At 37.7% G+C, this 19,317-nt stretch overlaps 1 protein-coding gene across 2 annotated transcripts in view; it reads left to right on the top strand.

Moving 5' to 3' along the window:
* Nucleotides 1–260: 260 nt before the first annotated feature.
* The window catches only part of WDR76 (WD repeat domain 76), a 75,147-nt gene continuing 56,090 nt past the window's right edge, over nucleotides 261–19,317 (top strand). Inside the window, exons 1-4 of one of the 2 annotated variants that reach the window (XM_068550684.1) lie at nucleotides 261–558; nucleotides 1,183–1,593; nucleotides 16,265–16,357; nucleotides 17,659–17,714. In XM_068550684.1, coding sequence (XP_068406785.1) covers nucleotides 502–558; nucleotides 1,183–1,593; nucleotides 16,265–16,357; nucleotides 17,659–17,714 — 617 coding nt within the window. In that variant the 5' untranslated portion in view covers nucleotides 261–501. Of the gene's footprint in view, nucleotides 590–1,182; nucleotides 1,594–16,264; nucleotides 16,358–17,658; nucleotides 17,715–19,317 lie in introns of both variants that reach the window. The other variant, XM_068550694.1, reaches the window with a different exon arrangement.

Below are 19,317 nucleotides of genomic sequence, written 5' to 3' on the forward strand. Positions count from 1 at the left end.
TAGGAAGAAAATACGGTGGCCATTGGGCATAAATTTCTGGTGGTGGGATTACAAGGAACTAGGGGCTGAGGTAAAGGCTGCATGTATATTGATTTCATTTCCTCTCTATTTCCTATGGCATTTAAGTGCTCCTGAATCTTTTCCAGGCTCACGTTGCTAGGCAAGGTGGTTTTTCCTTAGGAGAGGCGCAGGTGTTTTTCAAAGTGAGATCCTGGCATCAGCAGCATCAAAATCACCGGGATCCAAGGTAAAAATGTCGATTCGGTCCCTTCGCTTCCCTGAGGAATTTGAGTTTGCGGTGAGGCTGGCAACCTTGCCTCTTTAAGAGACTAATGTAACGCCCCGTGCACCCTCCCCCTCCCACCGGCTGGGATCGGAGCCCTCCTGCGCCGCCCTGCCCTCCCCCCGCCCCGGACCCCTCCCCGCCCCTCCCACCTCCACCCATCCCCGCCTCCCGCCGCAATCTTGGCGGGAAGACGCCAGCTGCTAAGCGGAGGGAGGATGTCTGGGTCGCGCGCGGAGGCCGAGGAGAAGGTGGGCTCCAGACAGCGACTCCAGGTGAATGGGAGAAAAGGCTTGTCCCTTTCGGGTGTGTTCCTGCCTCAATCTTCGTGAGGGGTGTGCCGGGCATAGGCCGAGGAGGATGGGAGGACTTGCCACCCGGCACCTCCTGACTCCAAAACTTTCCTGCTCCTTGGGGCATCTCTCAGTTTAACGGGTTTTTTGGGGTGTTGCTTTAAAAGATAAGCGGGGATGCCTGTCCTGGTTTTCCTCTGGAAAGTAGACCTTCAGCATTGAGGAAGGTGCTTATCAATAACCCCAAAAATAGTGTCAGGCTGGGATCCGGAAGCCTGCATTTGCTTTTGCAGTCGTTATGGTCAGTTTCCCACTCTTGAAACAGTTCCAGTTACTCAGTCTCCTCAGTTACAAATTGTCGTCATTTTTATTATTGGTCTGGTAGACTCATATGGGTAAGAAATGTGTCCAGTATAATAAATAATTCTATTTAGGTTAATGAATTAGGTATCTAGATTTTGGAGGGAAAAAGGTTTCCTTACAGGCTATCAGTTTGGCTTTATGTTGTCATGAAATAGGAATTAGATTTATTTACGCAGATCTGTAAGAAAAGGCTTAAAACCTGGAATTTTAATACTCTCTGTTTTCCTTTATTGACCTGAATAGGTGAATGAATATAAGGAAAACCAAAACATCGCTTGTGTGTCTCTGAGACCGGTACAGACTACAGTTTTAGGAAAAACAGCTAAGGTGTATCTTGTTCCCTTTTCGCTCAGTAACTACAAGCCAGATCAACTTAAGCGCCCCAAATCCCTATTAGATAAGAATTCTAACAATGAAGTGGCATGTAAGAAATGTAAGAAGGCTGAAATAAAGAAAACTTGCAGAAGGATTTTAACCCCAAAGATGGAAGCCACATCTTCCAAGGCAGAATCCACTCTGCAAAAATCATCCTTAGATGTTCATGCTGAAAGTAACAAGTGGCAATACAAGAGCACTTCAGATACAGTGATTCTCAGTGCTGATACAGAAAGCAGCCAGGATGGAGACAGTGATGAAGGTACCACACCAGGCATGGTAAGAATTTAATTACTAGCTTATTCAAATTTTTCATATTTAAAAATATGTTTTTAAGTTCTGGTAAGCTAAGGTTATCAAGGGTCTCTTTAGCTCAAACTATTTTATCATCTAATTTATGTTTAACTGAAATTTTATTCTTTAAATGTATAACAGATAACTTCTTTGGGTTAATTTTACTCTTGGTTTCGATTTGTGAAGGAGGGGATTGACTTAATCTTCACTCTGCTTCCCTTTTTCTTCCTCTCAGCTTATTGCATTTATTTTTGAGCTTACTTCTACTTTATGGTGTCATGCTCACCTTTACATATTTATGCACAATATACCAGAAGAAGTTGAGTTGTGGGACATACAGCATTTGAATGACTCGATGTCAGGGTAGGAAAATCACCATTAATTGATTGCATTCATGTGCTGAATATTTCCTTTAATTATGTAAAGGAGACAAATGATGGAGTAGAGAAGGTACGTGAGAAACACTTACTAATTCTATTTAAAATAATAGTTCCATCAGTTTAAGGAATTAAGCATCTAATTCTTTTGGCTTCTATTGCCTACCAGGAGTGTTGTACTTCATTTAAAATGACATTTTATGCAAGACAAGATAAAACCCTACCACATGATGAAAAGTTGATGGAACTAGAACAGAAAATGCTGGTAGGGAAAGGGAGATGGGATAATTGAGGTGGTGTTGTAATGAACTAGGACCTGTGGTGGGACAGGGTGGGCTAAGTCATAAATGCGTTGGACTGGGGGTTGGAAGCCTGGGTTTTAGGCACGGCCGCTTCTAAGAAACCTTGTACCTTTAAGCAGATCACTTCTACGGTGAGGGAATTGGATAAGATTGGCGGTTCTCAAACTTTAGCCTATGTCAGAATTACCTGGGAGGCTTGTTAAAACTCCTTTGCAGGGTTCCACCACCAGTTTCTGATTCAGAAGTTTTGAAGTGGGTATAGAATTTGCATGTCTAAAATGGCTTCCTAGAGACAACGGTCCAGGACTGCACTTTGAGAACCAGTGGATTTGATTATCTCTTTGGCCTCTTAGACTGTAAGATTCTGAGTATATGAGGCTAATATAAAACAGATTTTATTCTGATGTAAGGTAAACAGGGTCAGAAATTAGAACATGAGGTAGGACTGGAGATAGTCATAAATGCTCAGCATATATTTTCTTAGGACAAGCTGAAAGAGCTCACATCTTTTATAGAACATTTCATTCTTTTGTTCTCTTCCCTTTCGTTAATTATCTTTTTGGGATAAAATGGTTAAGGCTTTGTGGTACCATGCTTTAGGAAAAGTATTTAGTTTATAAGCTTATTTGTTCTCAGATGAAGGATGGCTTCTGTCACATCAGAGACAAGTGCCTGTAAGTCTAGAATTTTATTCTCCTTTTCTGGGAAGTTTGCTAAATTTCATCTCTCAGTCCTTCTATTAAATATTTTAATGTCATGAAACATTTCTTAACAGTTGTTTTAAAAAAAATTTGAGAAAATTTTATGCTTACAGAAGAGCTGCAAATATAGTAAAGAGAATTCTCCTATATCTTTCACCCGTCTTCATTTTTTGTTAATATCATACATAGCATAGAATGTTTATCGAACTAAGAAATTAACCTTGGTACAGTGCTGTTAACTAACGTACAGAATTTATTAGGATTTCACCAGTTTTCCCACTAATATCCTTTTTCCTCTTCCAGTATCCAGTCCAGGATCATACAGTGGATTTAGTTGTCATGTCTCTGTAGATCTGGAAACAGTTTCTCAATCTTTCATGACCTTGACACTTTTGAATAGTGCTGGGCAGTTATTTTGTATAATTTCCCTCAATTTGGGTTTATCTGCTGTTTTCTCATGATTAGAGTAAGATTTTGCGTTTTGGGGAAGCATACCACAGAAATGAAAGTGCCCTCCTCAGTGCATCATATCAGGGTGTACATGATGTTGGTATTTTACTGGTGATGTTGACCTTGATCATTTAGCTAAGGTGGTGTCTGCCAGGATTCTCTAATGTAAACTTAACTATTTTTCCCTTTGTAATTACTAAATACTTTGAGGAAGATACTTTGAGACTATGTGAATATCTGGTTCCTGTCATCAAGCGTATATTTATTTTTTTATTAAGATAGAATTCACATAAAATAAAATTTACTAAATTGTGTAATTCAGTGTTTTTAGTATACATACATAAGGCTGTGCAGCCATCACCACTATCCAATTTCAGAAATTTTCATCACTCCAAAAAGAAACCACATACCTGTTAGCAGTGACTACAAACCCTATTCCTCCCTCCCTCAGCCCTGGAAACGACTAATCTGCTTTCTGTCTATAGATTTGCCTATTCTGGACATTTCATATAAATGGAATTATACAATATATGGCTTTTTTGGTCTGGCTTCACTTAGCATGTTTTCATCATTCATTCATGTAGCATGTATTGGTACTTCATTCCTTTTTATGGCTGAATAATATTCCATTGTATGGATATACCACATTTTGTTTATGCATTCATCAGTTGATGGACATTTGGGTTGCTTTCACTTTTTTGCTCTTAAGAATAATGCTGCCATGAGCATTTACTTGTGAGATTTTGTGTGATGTTTTCCATTCTCTTGGTATATACCTTGGAGTGAAATTGCTGGGTCAAATGGTAACTGTGTTTAACTTTTTGAGGAATTGTCAAATTGTTTGCCAAAGTGACTGCACCATTTTTACATAACCACTATGAAAAATCCAATTTCTCTATACCCTCAACAATACTTGTTATTGTCTTTTTTAAAAATTAAAATTTTTTAATTGAGGTAAAATACACAATATATAATTTACCATCTTTACCATTTTTAAGTGTACAGTTCAGTAGTGTTATGTACATTTACATAGATGTAAAACGAATGTCCAGAACTCTTTTCATCTTGCAGAACTGAAGCTCTATACCCATTAAATAACTCCCCATTCCCCTACCTCCTTTCAGCCCATGAAAACTACCATTCTACTTTCTCTCTGTGGATTTGATTGTTATAAGTACCTCATATAAGTGGAATCATATAGTATTTGTCTTTTTGTGACTTATTTCACTTAACATAATGTCCTTAACTGTTTTGATTATAGCCATACTAGTGGATGCGAAGTGGTATCTCATTGTGGTTTTTAAAATTAATTAATTAATTAATTTATTTATTTTTGGCCGTGTTGGGTCTTCGTTGCTGCACATGGGCTTTCTCTAGTTGCGGCGAGTGGGGTCTACTCTTCCTTGTGGTGCGTGGGCTTCTCACTGCAGTGGCTTCTCTTGTTGTGGATCACGGGCTCTAGGCGTGTGGGCTTCAGCAGTCGTGGCACGTGGGCTCTAGGCACGTGGGCTCAGTAGTTGTGGCTCGTGGGCTCTAGAGCGCAGGCTCAGTAGTTGTGGTGCATGGGCTTAGTTGCTCTGTGCCATGTGGGATCTTACTGGACCAGGGCTCAAACCCATGTCCCCTGCATTGGCAGGCGGATGTTAACCACTGCACCACCAGGGAAGTCTCCCCTCATTGTGGTTTTGATTTGCGTTTTCCTAAAGACTAATGATGTTGAGCGTCTTTACATGTGCATATTTGCACTTTGTACTTTGGAGAACTGTCCTTTCAAGTCCTTTGCCCATTTAGAAAATTGTCTTTTTTTTTTTTTAACATCTTTATTGGAGTATAATTGCTTTATAAGGGTGTGTTAATTTCTGCTTTATAACAAAGTGAATCAGCTATACATAAACATATATCCCCATATCTCCTCCCTCTTGCATCTCCCTCCCACTCTCCCTATCCCACCCCTCTAGGTGGTCACAAAGCACCGAGCTGCTCTCCCTGTGCTAAGCAGCTGCTTCCCACTAGCTATTTTACATTTGGTAGTATATATAAGTCCATATCACTCTCTCACTGCATCTCAGCTTACCCTTTCCCGTCCCCATGTCCTCAAGTCCATTCTCTACGTCTGCATTCATTATTCCTGTCCTGCCCCTAGGTTCTTCATAACCATTTTTTTTTTTTTTTTTTAGTTTCCATATATATGTGTTAACATACGGTATTTTTCTCTTTCTGGTTTACTTCACTCTGTATGACAGACTCTGGGTCCATCCACCTCACTACAAATAACTCAATTTCGTTTCTTTTTATGGCTGAGTAATATTCCATTGTATATATGTGCCACATCTTCTTTATCCATTCATCTATCGATGGACACTTTGGTTGCTTCCATGTCCTGGGTATTGTGAGTAGTGCTGCAGTGAACATTGTGGTACATGACTCTTTTTGAATTATGGTTTTCTCAGGGTATATGCCCAGTAGTGGGATTGCTGGGTCATATGGTGGTTCTATTTTTAGTTTTTTAAGGAACCTCCATACTGTTCTCCATAGTGGCTGTATCAATTTACATTCCCACCAACAGTACAAGAGGGTTCCCTTTTCTCCACACCCTCTCCAGCATTTATTGTTTGTAGATTTTTTGATGATGGACATTCTGACAGGTGTGAGGTGATACCTCATTGTAGTTTTGATTTGCATTTCTCTAATGATTAATGATGTTGAGCATTCTTTCATGTGTCTGTTGGCCATCTGTATATCTTCTTTGGAGAAATGTCTATTTAGGTCTTCTGCCCATTTTTGGATTGGGTTGTTTGTTTTTTTGTTATTGAGCTGCATGAGCTGCTTGTAAATCTTGGAGATTAATCCTTTGTCAGTTGCTTCATTTGCAAATATTTTCTCCCATTCTGAGGGTTGTCTTTTGGTCTTGTTTATGGTTTCCTTTGCTGTGCAAAAGCTTTTAAGTTTCATTAGGTCCCATTTGTTTATTTTTGTTTTTATTACCATTTCTCTAGGAGGTGGGTCAAAAAGGATCTCACTGTAATTTATGTCATAGAGTGTTCTGCCTTTGTTTTCCTCTAAGAGTTTGATAGTGTCTGGCCTTACATTTAGGTCTTTAATCCATTTTGAGTTTATTTTTGTGTATGGTGTTAGGGAGTGTTCTAATTTCTTTCTTTTACATGTAGCTATCCAGTTTTCCCTGCACCGCTTATTGAAGAGGCTGTCTTTTCTCCATTGTATATTCTTGCCTCCTTTATCAAAAATAAGGTGACCATATGTGTGTGGGTTTATCTCTGGGCTTTCTATCCTGTTCCATTGATCTATATTTCTGTTTTTGTGCCAGGACCATACTGTCTTGATTACTGTAGCTTTGTAGTATAGTCCGAAGTCCGGGAGCCTGATTCCTCCACCTCCATTTTTCTTTCTCAAGATTGCTTTGGCTATTTGGGGTCTTTTGTGTTTCCATGCAAACTGTGAAATTTTTTGTTCTAGTTCTGTGAAAAATGCCAGTGGTAGTTTGATAGGGATTGAACTGAATCTGTAGATTGCTTTGGGTAGTATAGTCATTTTCACAATGTTGATTCTTCCAATCCAAGAACATGGTATACGTCTCCATCTGTTTGTATCGTCTTTAATTTCTTTCATCAGTGTCTTATAGTTTTCTGCATACAGGTCTTTTGTCTCCTTAGGCAGGTTTATTCCTAGGTATTTTATTCTTTTTGTTGCAATGGTAAATGGGGGTGTTTCCTTAATTTCACTTTCAGATTTTTCATCATTAGTGTGTAGGAATTCAAGAGATTTCTGTGCATTAATTTTGTATCCTGCTACTTTACCAAATTCATTGATTAGCTCTAGTAGTTTTCTGGTAGCGTCTTTAGGATTCTCTATGTATAGTATCATGTCATCTGCAAACAGTGACAGCTTTACTTCTTCTTTTCCAATTAGGATTCCTTTTATTTCTTTTTCTTCTTTGACCGCTGTGGCTAACACTTCCAAAACTATGTTGAATAATAGTGGTGAGAGTGGGCAACCTTGTCTTGTTCCTGATCTTAGTGGAAATGGTTTCAGTTTTTCACCATTGAGGACAATGTTGGCTGTGGGTTTGTGATATATGGCCTTTATTATGTTGAGGAAAGTTCCCTCTATGCCTACTTTCTGCAGGGCTTTTATCGTAAATGGGTGTTGAATTTTGTTGAAAGCCTTTTCTGCATCTGTTGAGATGATCATATGGTTTTTCTCCTTCAGTTTGTTAATATGGTGTATCACATTGATTGATTTGCGTATATTGAAGAATCCTTGCATTCCTGGGATAAACCCCACTTGATCATGGTGTATGATCCTTTAAATGTGCTGTTGGATTCTGTTTGCTAGTAGTTTGTTGAGGATTTTTGCATCTATGTTCATCAGTGATATTGGCCTGTAGTTTTCTTTCTTTGTGACATCTTTGTCTGGTTTTGGTATCAGGGTGATTGTGGCCTTGTAGAATGAGTTGGGGAGTGTTCCTCCCTCTGCAATATTTTGGAAGAGTTTGAGAAGGATAGGTGTTAGCTCTTCTCTAAATGTTTGATAGAATTCACCTGTGAAGCCATCTGGTCCTGGGCTTTTGTTTGTTGGAAGGTTTTAAATCACAGTTTCAATTACAGGGCTTATGATTGGTCTGTTTATATTTTCTGTTTCTTCCTGATTGAGTCTCAGAGGGTTGGGCTTTTTTAAGAATTTGTCCATTTCTTCCACGTTGTCCATTATATTGGCATAGAGTTGCTTGTAGTAATCTCTCATGGTCCTTTGTATTTCTGCAGTGTCAGTTGTTGCTTCTCCTTTTTCATTTCTAATTCTATTGATTTGAGTCTTCTTCCTGTTTTTCTTGATGAGTCTGGCTAATGGTTTATCAATTTTGTTTATCTTCTCAAATAACCAGCTTTTGGTTTTATTGATCTTTGCTATTGTTTCCTTCATTTCTTTTTTATTTATTTCTGATCTGATCTTTATGATTTCTTTCCTTCTGCTAACTTAGGGGTTTTTTTTGTTCTTCTTTCTTTAATTGCTCTAGGTGTAAGGTTAAGTTGTTTGAGATTTTTCTTGTTTCTTGAGGTAGGATTGATTTGCTATAAACTTACCTCTTAGAACTGCTTTTGCTGCATCCCATAGGTTTTGGGTTGTTGTGATTTCATTGTCATTTGTTTTCTAGGTGTTTTAAAATTTCCTCTTTGATTTCTTCAGTGATCTCTTGGTTATTTAGCAGTGTATTGTGTAGCCTCCATGTGTGTGTATTTTTTACAGATTTTTTCCTGTAATTGATATCTAGTCTCATAGTGTTGTGGTCAGAAAAGATACTTGATACGATTTCAATTTTCTTAAATTTACCAAGGCTTGATTTGTGACCCAAGATATGACCTATCCTGGAGAATGTTCCATGAGCACTTGAGAAGAAAGTGTATTCTGTTGTTTTTGGATGGAATGTCCTATAAATATTAATTAAGTCCATCTTGTTTAATGTATCATTTAAAGCTTGTGTTTCCTTATTTATTTTCATTTTGGATGATCTTTCCATTGGTGAAAGTGGGGTGTTAAAGTCCCCTAGTATGATTGTATTACTGTTGATTTCCCCTTTTATGGCTGTTAGCATTTGCCTTATGTGTTGAGGTGCTCCTATGTTGGGTACAAAAATATTTACAGTTGTTATAGCTTCTTCTTGGATTGATCCCTTGATCAGTATGTAGTGTCCTTCTTTGTCTCTTGTAATAGTCTTTATTTTAAAGTCTATTTGGTCTGATAAGAGAATTGCTACTCTAGCTTTCTTTTGATTTCCATTTGCATGGAGTATCTTTTTCCATCCCCTCACTTTCTGTCTGTATGTGTCCCTAGGTCTGAAGTGGGTTCTTGTAGACAGCATATGTACGGGTCTTGCTTTTGTATCCATTCAGCCAGTCTGCTCCAGGTTGGAGCATTGAATCTTACATTTAAGGTAGTTATCCATATGTATGTTCCTATTACCATTTTCTTAATTGTTTTGGGTTTGTTATTGTAGGTCTTTTCCTTCTCTTGTGTTTCCTGCCAAGAGAAGTTCCTTTAGCATTTGTTGTAGAGCCGGTTTGGTGGTTCTGAATTCTCTTAGCTTTTGCTTGTCTGTAAAGGTTTTAATTTCTCTGTCAAATCTGAATGATATCCTCGCTGGGTAGGGTAATCTTGGTTGTAGGTTTTTCCCTTTCATCAGTTTAAATATGTCCTGCCACTTCCTTCTGGCTTGCAGAGTTTCTGCTGAAAGATCAGCTGTTAACCTTATGGGGATTCCCTTGTATGTTATTTGTTGTTTTTCCCTTGCTGCTTTTAATATTTTTTCTTCGTATTCAATTTTTGTTTGATTAATATGTATCTTGGCATGTTTCTCCTTGGATTTATCCTGTATGGGACTCTCTGTGCTTCCTGGACTTGATTGATTATTTCCTCTCCCATATTAGGGAAGTTTTCAACTATAATCTCTTCAAATATTTTCTCATTCCCTTTCTTTTTCTCTTCTTCTTCTGGGACCCCTATAATTCGAATGTTGGTGCGTTTAATGTTGTCCCAGAGGTCTCTGAGGCTGTCCTCAATTCTTTTCATTCTTTTTTCTTTATTCTGCTCTGCAGTGGTTATTTCCACTCTTTTATCTTCCAGGTCACTTATCCGTTCTTCTGCCTCAGTTATTCTGCTGTTGATTCCTTCTAGAGAATTTTTGATTTCATTTATTGTGTTTATCATTGTTTGTTTGCTTTTTAGTTCTTCTAGGTCCTTGTTAAACGTTTCTTGTATTTTCTCCATTCTACTTCCAAGATTTTGGATCATATTTACTATCATTACTCTGAATTCTTTTTCAGGTAGACTGCCTATTTCCTCTTCATTTGTTTGGCCTGGTGGGGTTTTACGTTACTTTCATCTGCTGTGTATTTCTCTGTCTTCCCATTTTGCTTAACTTACTCTGTTTGGGATCTCCTTTTCGCAGGCTTCACGTTCATAGTTCCCATTGTTTTTGGTGTCTGCCCCCGGTGGCCAAGGTTGGTTCAGTGGGTTGTGTAGGCTTCCTGGTGGAGGGGACTAGTGCCTGTGTTCTGGTGGATGAGGCTGGATCTTGTCTTTCTGGTGTGCCAGACCACGTCCAGTGGTGTGTTTTGGGGTGTCTGTGACCTTATTATGATTTTAGGCAGCCTCTCTGCTAACGGGTGGGGTTGTGTTCTTGTCTTGTTAGTTGTTTGGCATAGGGTGTCCAGCACCGTAGCTTGCTGGTCGTTGAGTAGAGCTCGGTCTTAGTGTTGAGATGGAGATCTCTGGGAGAGCTTTTGCCATTTGATATTACATGGAGCTGGGAGGTCTCTGGTGGACCAATGTCCTGAGCTCGGATCTCCCACCTCAGAGGCATAGGCTTGATACCCAGCTGGAGCACCAAGACCCTGTTAGCCACATGGCTCAGAAGAAAAGCGAGAAAAAAATGAAAGAAAGAAAGAAAAAATAAATAAATGGAATAAATTTCTTAAAATAAAAGATAAAAAATAATTATTGAAAATAAAAAAATGAAAACGTAATTAAAAAAAAAAAGAAAGAAGAGAGCAACCAAACCAAAATACAAATCCACCAATGATAGCAAGCGCTAAAAACTATACTTAAAAAAAAAAAAAACAAAAACGGACAGACAGAACACTAGGACAAATGGTAAAAGCCAAGCTATACAGACAAAATCACACAAAGAAGCATACACGTACACACTCACAAAAAGAGAAGAAGAAAAAAAAACTATATATATATATATATATATATATATAAAAGGAGGAAGAGAGCAACCAAATTAATAAACAAATCTACTGATGACAATTAACTCTAAATACTAAACTAAGATAAACATAAAACCAGAAAGAAATTAGATGCAGAAAGCAAACCCTAAGTCTACAGTTGCTCCCAAAATCCACTGCCTCAATTTTGGGTTGATTCATTGTCTATTCAGGTATTCCACAGATACAGGGTACATCAAGTTGTGGAGATTTAATCCGCTGCTCCTGAGGCTGCTGAGAGAAATTTCCCTTTCTCTTCTTTGTTCGCACAGCTCCTGCGGTCCATCTTTGGATTTGGCCCTGCCTCTGCGTGTAGGTCGCCTGAGGGCGTCTGTTCTTCACTCAGACAGGATGGGGTTAAAATAGCAGCTGGTTAGGGGGCTCTGGCTCACTCAGGCCTGGGGGAGGGAGGGGTACGGAATGCGCGGCGAGCCTGCGGTGGCAGAGGCCAGCGTGTCATTGCAACAGCATGAGGCGTGCTGTGTGTTCTCCCAGGAAGTTGTCCCTGCGTCACGGGACCCTGGCAGTGGCGGGCTGCACAGGTTCCTGGGAGGGGAGGTGTGGATAGTGACCTGGGCTTGCACATAGGCTTCTTGGTGGCTGCGGCAGCAGCCTTAGAGTTTCATGCCCGTCTCTGTTGACCACGCTGATAGGTGTGGCTGCGCCCGTCTCTGGAGCTCGTTTAAGCGGTGTTCTGAATCCCCTCTCCTCGCACCCCAAAACAGTGGTCTTTTGCCTCTAGGCAGGTCCAGACTTTTTCCTGGACTCCCTCCCGGCTAGCTGTGGCACACTAGCCCCCTTCAGGCTGTGTTCACACAGCCAACCCCAGTCTTCTCCCTGGGATCTGACCTCCGAAGCCCGAGCCTCAGCTCCCAGTCCCCACCCACCCCAATGGGTGAGCATAGAAGCCTCTCAGGCTGGTGAGTGCTTGTTGGCACCGATCCTCTGTGCGGAAATCTCTCCGCTTTGCCCTTCCTAGTGTGTGGAAACTTTTCCTCCTTCACAGCTCCCTCCCAGAGGTGCAGGTCCTGTCCCTATTCTTTTGTCTCTGTTTTTCTTTTTTCTGTTGCCGTACCCAGGTACGTGGGGAGTTTCTTGCCTTTTGGGAAGTCTGAGGTCTTCTGGCAGGGTTCAGTAAGTATTCTGTAGGAGTTATTCCACATGTAGATGTATTTCTTATGTATTTGTGGGGAGGAAGGTGATCTCCATGTCTTACTTCTCTGCCATCTTGAAGGTCTCCTCTAAGTTGTCTTTTTATTGTTGAATTGTAAGAGTCCTTTATATATTCTGGACACTAGGTCCTTATTAGATATATTATTTGCAAATATTTTCTCTCATTCTGGGACTTTCTTTTTACTTTCTTGATAATGTCCTTTGACATACAGATGTTTTAAATTTAAATTTCATTTAAAAATTTTAATTCGAGTTCAGTTTATTTTTTCTTTTGTTGCTGGTGCTTTGGTGTCATATCTAAGAAACCATTGCCTAATCCAGGGTTATGAAGACTTACACCTATATTTCCTTCTGAGAATTTTATAGCTTTAGCTGTTAAATTTAGGTCTTTGATCTATTTTGAGTTAATTTTTATATATGATATGAGATGGGGTCCAAATTCATACTTTTGCATGTGGATATCTTTTTGTCCTAGAACCGTTTGTTGTCAAGACTCTTCTTTCACGTTGAATGGTCTGGACTTCCTTATTGAAAACAAATTCACCATAGGTATATAGGTTTATTTCTAGACTCTATTTTATTCAGTTGATCTATCTGCCTATCCTTATGCCAGTTCCACACTGTTTTAACTACTGTAGCTTTGTAGTTAAGTTTTGAAATCAGGAAGTGTGAGTCTTATAACTTGGTTCTTCTTTTTCAAGATTGTTTGGCCATTCTGGGTCCCTTGCATTGCCATATGAATTTTAGGATCAGCTTATCCATTTCTGCAAAAATGACATTTAGAATTTTGACAGAGATTGCACTGAATCTGTAGGTCAATTTGGGGAGTGTTGCCATTTTAACAATATTAAGGTTTTCAATTTATGAACATGAGATGTCTTTCCATTTACTTAGATATTCTTTAATTTCCTTCAGTATTTTGTAATTTTCTGTGAACAAGCCTTGCATTTCTTTGGTTAAATTTGTGTCAAAGTATATTTTTCTTTTTGATGCTATTATGAATGGTATTGTTTTCTTAATTTCATTTTCTGACTGTTCATTGATAATGTATAGAAATACAACTTATTTTTGTATATTGATCTTGTATCTTACAACTTTGCTGAAGTCATTCTAATTTTTTTTGTGTGGATTCTTTAGGATTTTCTACATATAAGATTATGTCATTGGCAATAAAGATAGTTATATTTCTTCCTTTCCAATCTGGATGTCTTTTATTTCCTTTTTTGTCTAATTGTCCTGGCTAGAACTTCCAGTACAATTTTTAACAGAAGTGGCGAGAGCAGACATATTTATCTTGTTCCGAAGTTTAGGGGAAAAGCTTTCAGTTTTTCACCATTAAGTATGATGTTAGCTGAGAAATGTATATTTTTTAAAAATTTTATTTCAAAGTGATTACAGATTCATAGCAATTTGCAAAAGTAGTACAGAGAGGCCTCATGTATTCTTCACCCAGTTTTTCCCAATGAGTACATCTTGTTTGTTTTTTGATTGAACTGGGCCCTTGGCAGTGAGAGTGCAGAGTCCTAACCAGTTGGCCACCAGGGAACTCCCCCAATGAGTACATCTTAAATAACTACATTGCAATATCAAAACCAGGAAATTCATATTGGTATAAGGTGTGTGTATAGTTCTGTATCATTTTATCACATGTATAGATTCATGTAGCCACCACCACAATCATAATACAGAACTATTCCATCTCTACAAAAATCTCTGTTAGGCTATCCCTTTGTAGTTATGCCCACTGCCCTCCCTCTCACCGTCCTTAACCCCTGGCAACCACTAATTTGTTTTCCTTCTCTACAGTTTTGTCATTTTGAGAATCTTATATATGTCTTCATACAGTTTGTAAATTTTTGGTATTAAGCATATTTTTAATTCAAGTTATTTTCCTCCTTTTGTTTTCTTAAAGATAGCATTTCTTTTCCTGTTTTATAGATGCAGTAACTTCTCAAGTGCCAAGATAATGGAATTAAAAAGATTTCTATTTCCTGTAGTATATTTACTTTGAGAGCCCACTTTGTCTGATATTCTTTGCTCGGTGTTTGATGTTGCAAGTTTTTGAGGGGTGGGTAATGGATGAGAATAGTTTGAATTACACATACCTCAAAAAAATGTCTGATGATTTTTCTTAATTTTCTTAATTTTTCCTGTGGTAAGTAGAATCATTTAAATTTGTTTCTTTGATCTCCAAATGCAGCATTTTGAAATAGATTCTTAGGAAGTTCTTGATGATGATGGTGGTGATGTTTTTCTCTGAGAAGCAATTTTACAGGCAATGACAAAATAGCCATACACCTTTGCTGCCACTGTTATTTTATGTGTGTGAGAGAAAAATCTTTATTTTGGTCAAATTGATGCATGTACATACGTGTTTACATCATATAATTCCACGTGTGTGTGTATATGTATCTTACATAGAGGTAATTCCATATGTACACACATGTATACACAGGAACAAATCAAAACAGCTAACAATTTTCTGTCACATCCCTCTCTATTTGTGGTTGCTGCTCAACAGACAAATTGCACTTTAAGCCATTTTAGCTTTTTTTCCCCACATTATCTATTGACTTACTATGGAATATGAAGTTTACACATGTGTGCTGTCCCCTTCTCCCCCAACCCCATGTTTTCCCTTCCCAGATCCTTATTACATATAGTCCAAGCTTTACCTGAGTTGCAAAATTTCTCTCAATGTAAATCAGAGAATTCTAATGGCTTCATGTGTATATATATATTTTATTCATGAAATATTTTCTGGGGCCCTCCATCTTCCTACTTCTTTCTGGACTGTTTTACTCTTTCTTGGCCTTCTTTTTACTGTTTTCCTTTAAATTTCTTTTATCTTTTATCTGTCCTATGTTGGAACTTCTGTAGCCTGGATCCTGTCTTTCTCTTTCTTAGTTTATTCTCTCATTTTGATGAAGTGCAGCTTATAGTAACTTCCTGAAAACAGGTGTATGAGAGATAGTTTGCATGTCTGAAAAAGTCTTTATGCTTTTTATTTGATTGCTGGCTTAACTGGATTTAGAATTGTAAGTTGAAAATAATTTAATTTTTCCTTATCATTTTTAACACATTCTTTCATTGTTTTCTAGCTTCCTCGATATTGAGAAGTTAGTATCATTCTGATTCTTGGTTCTTTGTGGTCTATTTTTCCCTCTGCAAGCTTTTGGGATCTTCTCTTAACTCACCCGTCTCAGGAACTGAGAAATTTTGTGATGATGTGCCTAGGCTTGAGTCTTTTTTCATTCATTGTGTTGCATACACGCCAGGCCCTTTTAGTCTTGTAACTCATTTCTTCGGTTTTGAGAAACTTTCTTGTATTATTTCTCTAATGATTTTCTCTCCTCAATTTTCTCTGCTCCTTTTTTCCCCCTACAACTATTAGTTGGATATTGGACCTCCAAGATTTTCTAGTTCAAGGTTGTCTTTTTTGCCCGTGTGTTTCTCTTTCTTTGTTCTGTTTTCTGAATTTCTTTAACCATTTCAATGAATTTAAAAATTTCTGTTATTGAGTTTTTTCTTGTTTTGTTTAATAAAAAGATAACTTTGAGAAATAGTACAATTAACGGCCAGTAGGAAGTAATGTGCTATTAGGTTACACTACCTGACTTCTGACATCAGATCACTTGTTATTTAATTGGGAAGCCATACATATATTCTGTGATTATCCTAAACTCAGACTCTTTATCTCAATATTCAATGCAGCAAAGATTATGTGCTGTTTGGTAAGATAACATAAAATAATTAGAGTAGGTGCAATTCAAAGAAAAATATACATGCAGAGAATGCAACAACTAGTTTTGCGAGGCACTTTTGCTATGGATTATGTAAAGTAACAGAATCTTTTTGGTGTAATTTCATAGGATGATTTTTCAGGATTGTCACCATACGAAAAGAAGAGACTGAAGAACATATCAGAAAATGCAAACTTTTTTGCTTCTCTTCAGTTGTCTGAGGTTTGTGTGGAGTTTCTAATTAAAACTGAGATACTATTCCTCTTGCCAGTAGGTTGATAAAATACTCATAGTATCAGGTTTCATAGTGTCAAATGAGGGAGGGTAAAACTAGGAGCAAGATTTTCACTTAATAGGAAGAGGTTACCATATTTTATTGATTCCAAGACATTTTTTTTTTGAAATTGGCATATTAAAACTATAACTGGCAGCTTCCCCTCACGCCTTTTTTGGTGGTACATAAAATAATGGTGTCTTACGAATAGTTGTCTTGGATTCAAAGAAACAGGGTATGTTCCAAGAGGTTGCTTTAACTAAAGGTTAAAGGTGAAGTGGGAGGGATGGGTTAAGGGATGTGTGGTAGAGGAGAGAGAGGACGGCTTTTTTTTTTTTAAACTTTAAGAATAGATGTGAGGAACTTCCCTGGAGGTCCCATGGTTAAGATTCCGAGCTTCCATTGCAGGGGGTGCAGGTTCAATCCCTGGTCAGGGAACTAAGATCCCTCATGCAGTGTGGCAAGGCCAAAAAAAAAAAAGAATAGATGGGAATATGCTTTGTATAGGAAACTTTAAGGATAAGTGGCCAGAAGTATGGTAATGTTTTATAATCATTATTACTAAAGGTATAATTTACACTGAAGGTCTTCACACTGGGGTAAAATTTCTATGTGTGAGAGAATAGCTGTTTAGGAGGGTGTGTGATGTTTTCCCCCAAAATACATTAAATCCTTGGCTTTATTAAATAACTGTTTGGTTTCTCTGAATACCAGATTCCTAAATATTCAGTGTGTATTTGCATCTTGAGGGGAGGGAGGGCGAGTTAATATAAGGGACTAAATTGTTGAGTCACTAACAGTTGAAAATTCATAAGAAATTTAGACAAAAGTATCTCTGATTTTGATTTTAGTTAACAGAAATTCTGATTTGATTTGTGGAAGTATAACCTGTAACTTTTCTGGAAAACACCAAAGTAGGATTGCCTGTAGTAGAATTTAAACTTTTAAACATTTGTAATAGTATATTTGATAAATGTTTAATGTTTAATCATGTAAACTTGTTAGCAACCTGGTCCAAGGTATCAGAATGTCAGTACATTAGATAGTATTATATACTTGTCTTTATTATTGATAGTGTATTTGTCTCATGTCTACTGGAAGAAGAGGTATCATATCTCAAGGTTCTTTAGTTCCTATATAGATCTTGGTTTAGTGTGGATACAGTAGCAGATACTTAATATTTTAGAAGGAAAGCTAGTAGTTATAAGATAGTGTTTTTTTACATGTGTATGTTTTGTGTATTTTGCAGTCAGCTGCAAGGCTCCGTGAAATGATAAAGAAGAGACAGCCTCCTGAATCCAAAAGGTAAAAGATTTGGTTTACATTTCCTGTACCATGATATATTGCTGAGTTGTTTTATAATTTGAATAACTGGTTCAACATAGTAAAATAAATAGCAGATCAGAAACTCTGTAATTTAATGTAATTTAATCTTAATCCTTTATAGGAACTCTGAGGGAATGCTACCTTTTAATAACTCTAAAGTTCTCATCTTCATTAAAGGACTATACAGGAAATAGAATCTTGAGAGCTGAATTTTGTTTATATTTATTATTGCTGCTAATGGAGAGAAATCTTTATTACCACTAAATTGTTCTTATTTTTGTCTGAGAAACTGTTCTTAAGGATTCTTCTACTTTATTTTTCTGGCTGTCTTTTTGCTTCTCAATTTGTTTTTTCTTTCCCATTCCTAGAATAAAGGAAGGAAATGAGCATTTGTTGCACATCTATGAAATACAGTGCAGTGACCTAAAATTTTTATACTGCATTATCTCATTTATTTCTGGCAAAAATTTTGTGGGATAGAAAACAGGCTCAAAGAGGTAAAGTACTGATAATTTGCTCAAGGTCAAAGTAGTTCTTAAGTGGAAGCTTCAGGATTTGAACTCCAGGATCTTTAGGTTTCTCTCCTCTTCATTTTAGCAGGGCTTATGTATAAGTGAAGAAACTGAAAATCTTGGCATCAGTAGACCATTTTTTTAGTGCTAGATGCTAATGAAATGTAGCATCATTTAATTGGTTTGATTCTCATACAGGTCAGCTAGCTTGAGAAAAGCTAAACCTTTAATTATGACCAGGTATCTGCGAGTGTGAAAAATTATTACAGGAGGAACATCATTAACACTGGAAGATAATAGCACTGGTTCTGTTGTCAATTCGTCATTAGCTTATATTTGCATATTTTTTATTAGCAAAGATTAATGTTTTTTTCCTCACCTAAGTCACAGAATTCCAGCACTTAGTAGTTGTATAAGTATTAGTATCCAGTAGATAGAGCAGAAGTTATATAATATAGAGGAAAGAGCATAGCTTTTGAAATTTGGCAAACATGATTTCAAGTTTCAATTCAGCAACTTATAGCTGTGGTATTAACTTTGGACGATTTATGTAATTTTCTTTCCTTATCTGTAAAGTTGGCATTATGCCAATCTAGAGGGGTTTAAGTTTTAAAAAATTACTAAATATATTATACATACAAAGAAGCACATATGAAGTATTTTTTTATTAATCAATTTATTTTTTAAAAAATTTATTTATTTATTTTTGGCTGTGTTGGGTCTGCGTTGCTGTGCGTGTGGGCTTTCTCTAGTTGCAGCGACCAGGGGCTACTCTTTGTTGTGGTGCATGGGCTTCTCATTGCAGTGGGTTCTCTTGTTGTGGAGCACTGGCTCTAGGCACACGGGCTTCAGTAGTTGTGGCACGCAGGCTCTAGAGTGCAGGCTCAGTAGTTGTGGCACACGGGCTTAGTTGCTCCGTGGCATGTGGGATCTTCCCAGACCAGGGATTGAACCCGTGTCCCCTGTATTGGCAGGCGGATTCTTAATCACTGTGCCACCACGGAAGTCCCCACATATGAAGTATTTGTATAGTTGAAAAAATAATAGTAATTCAAGCACCCATCCATGTA

The sequence above is a fragment of the Eschrichtius robustus genome, chromosome 1 (genome assembly GCF_028021215.1).
Source record: "Eschrichtius robustus isolate mEscRob2 chromosome 1, mEscRob2.pri, whole genome shotgun sequence".
NCBI lineage: Eukaryota > Metazoa > Chordata > Mammalia > Artiodactyla > Eschrichtiidae > Eschrichtius > Eschrichtius robustus.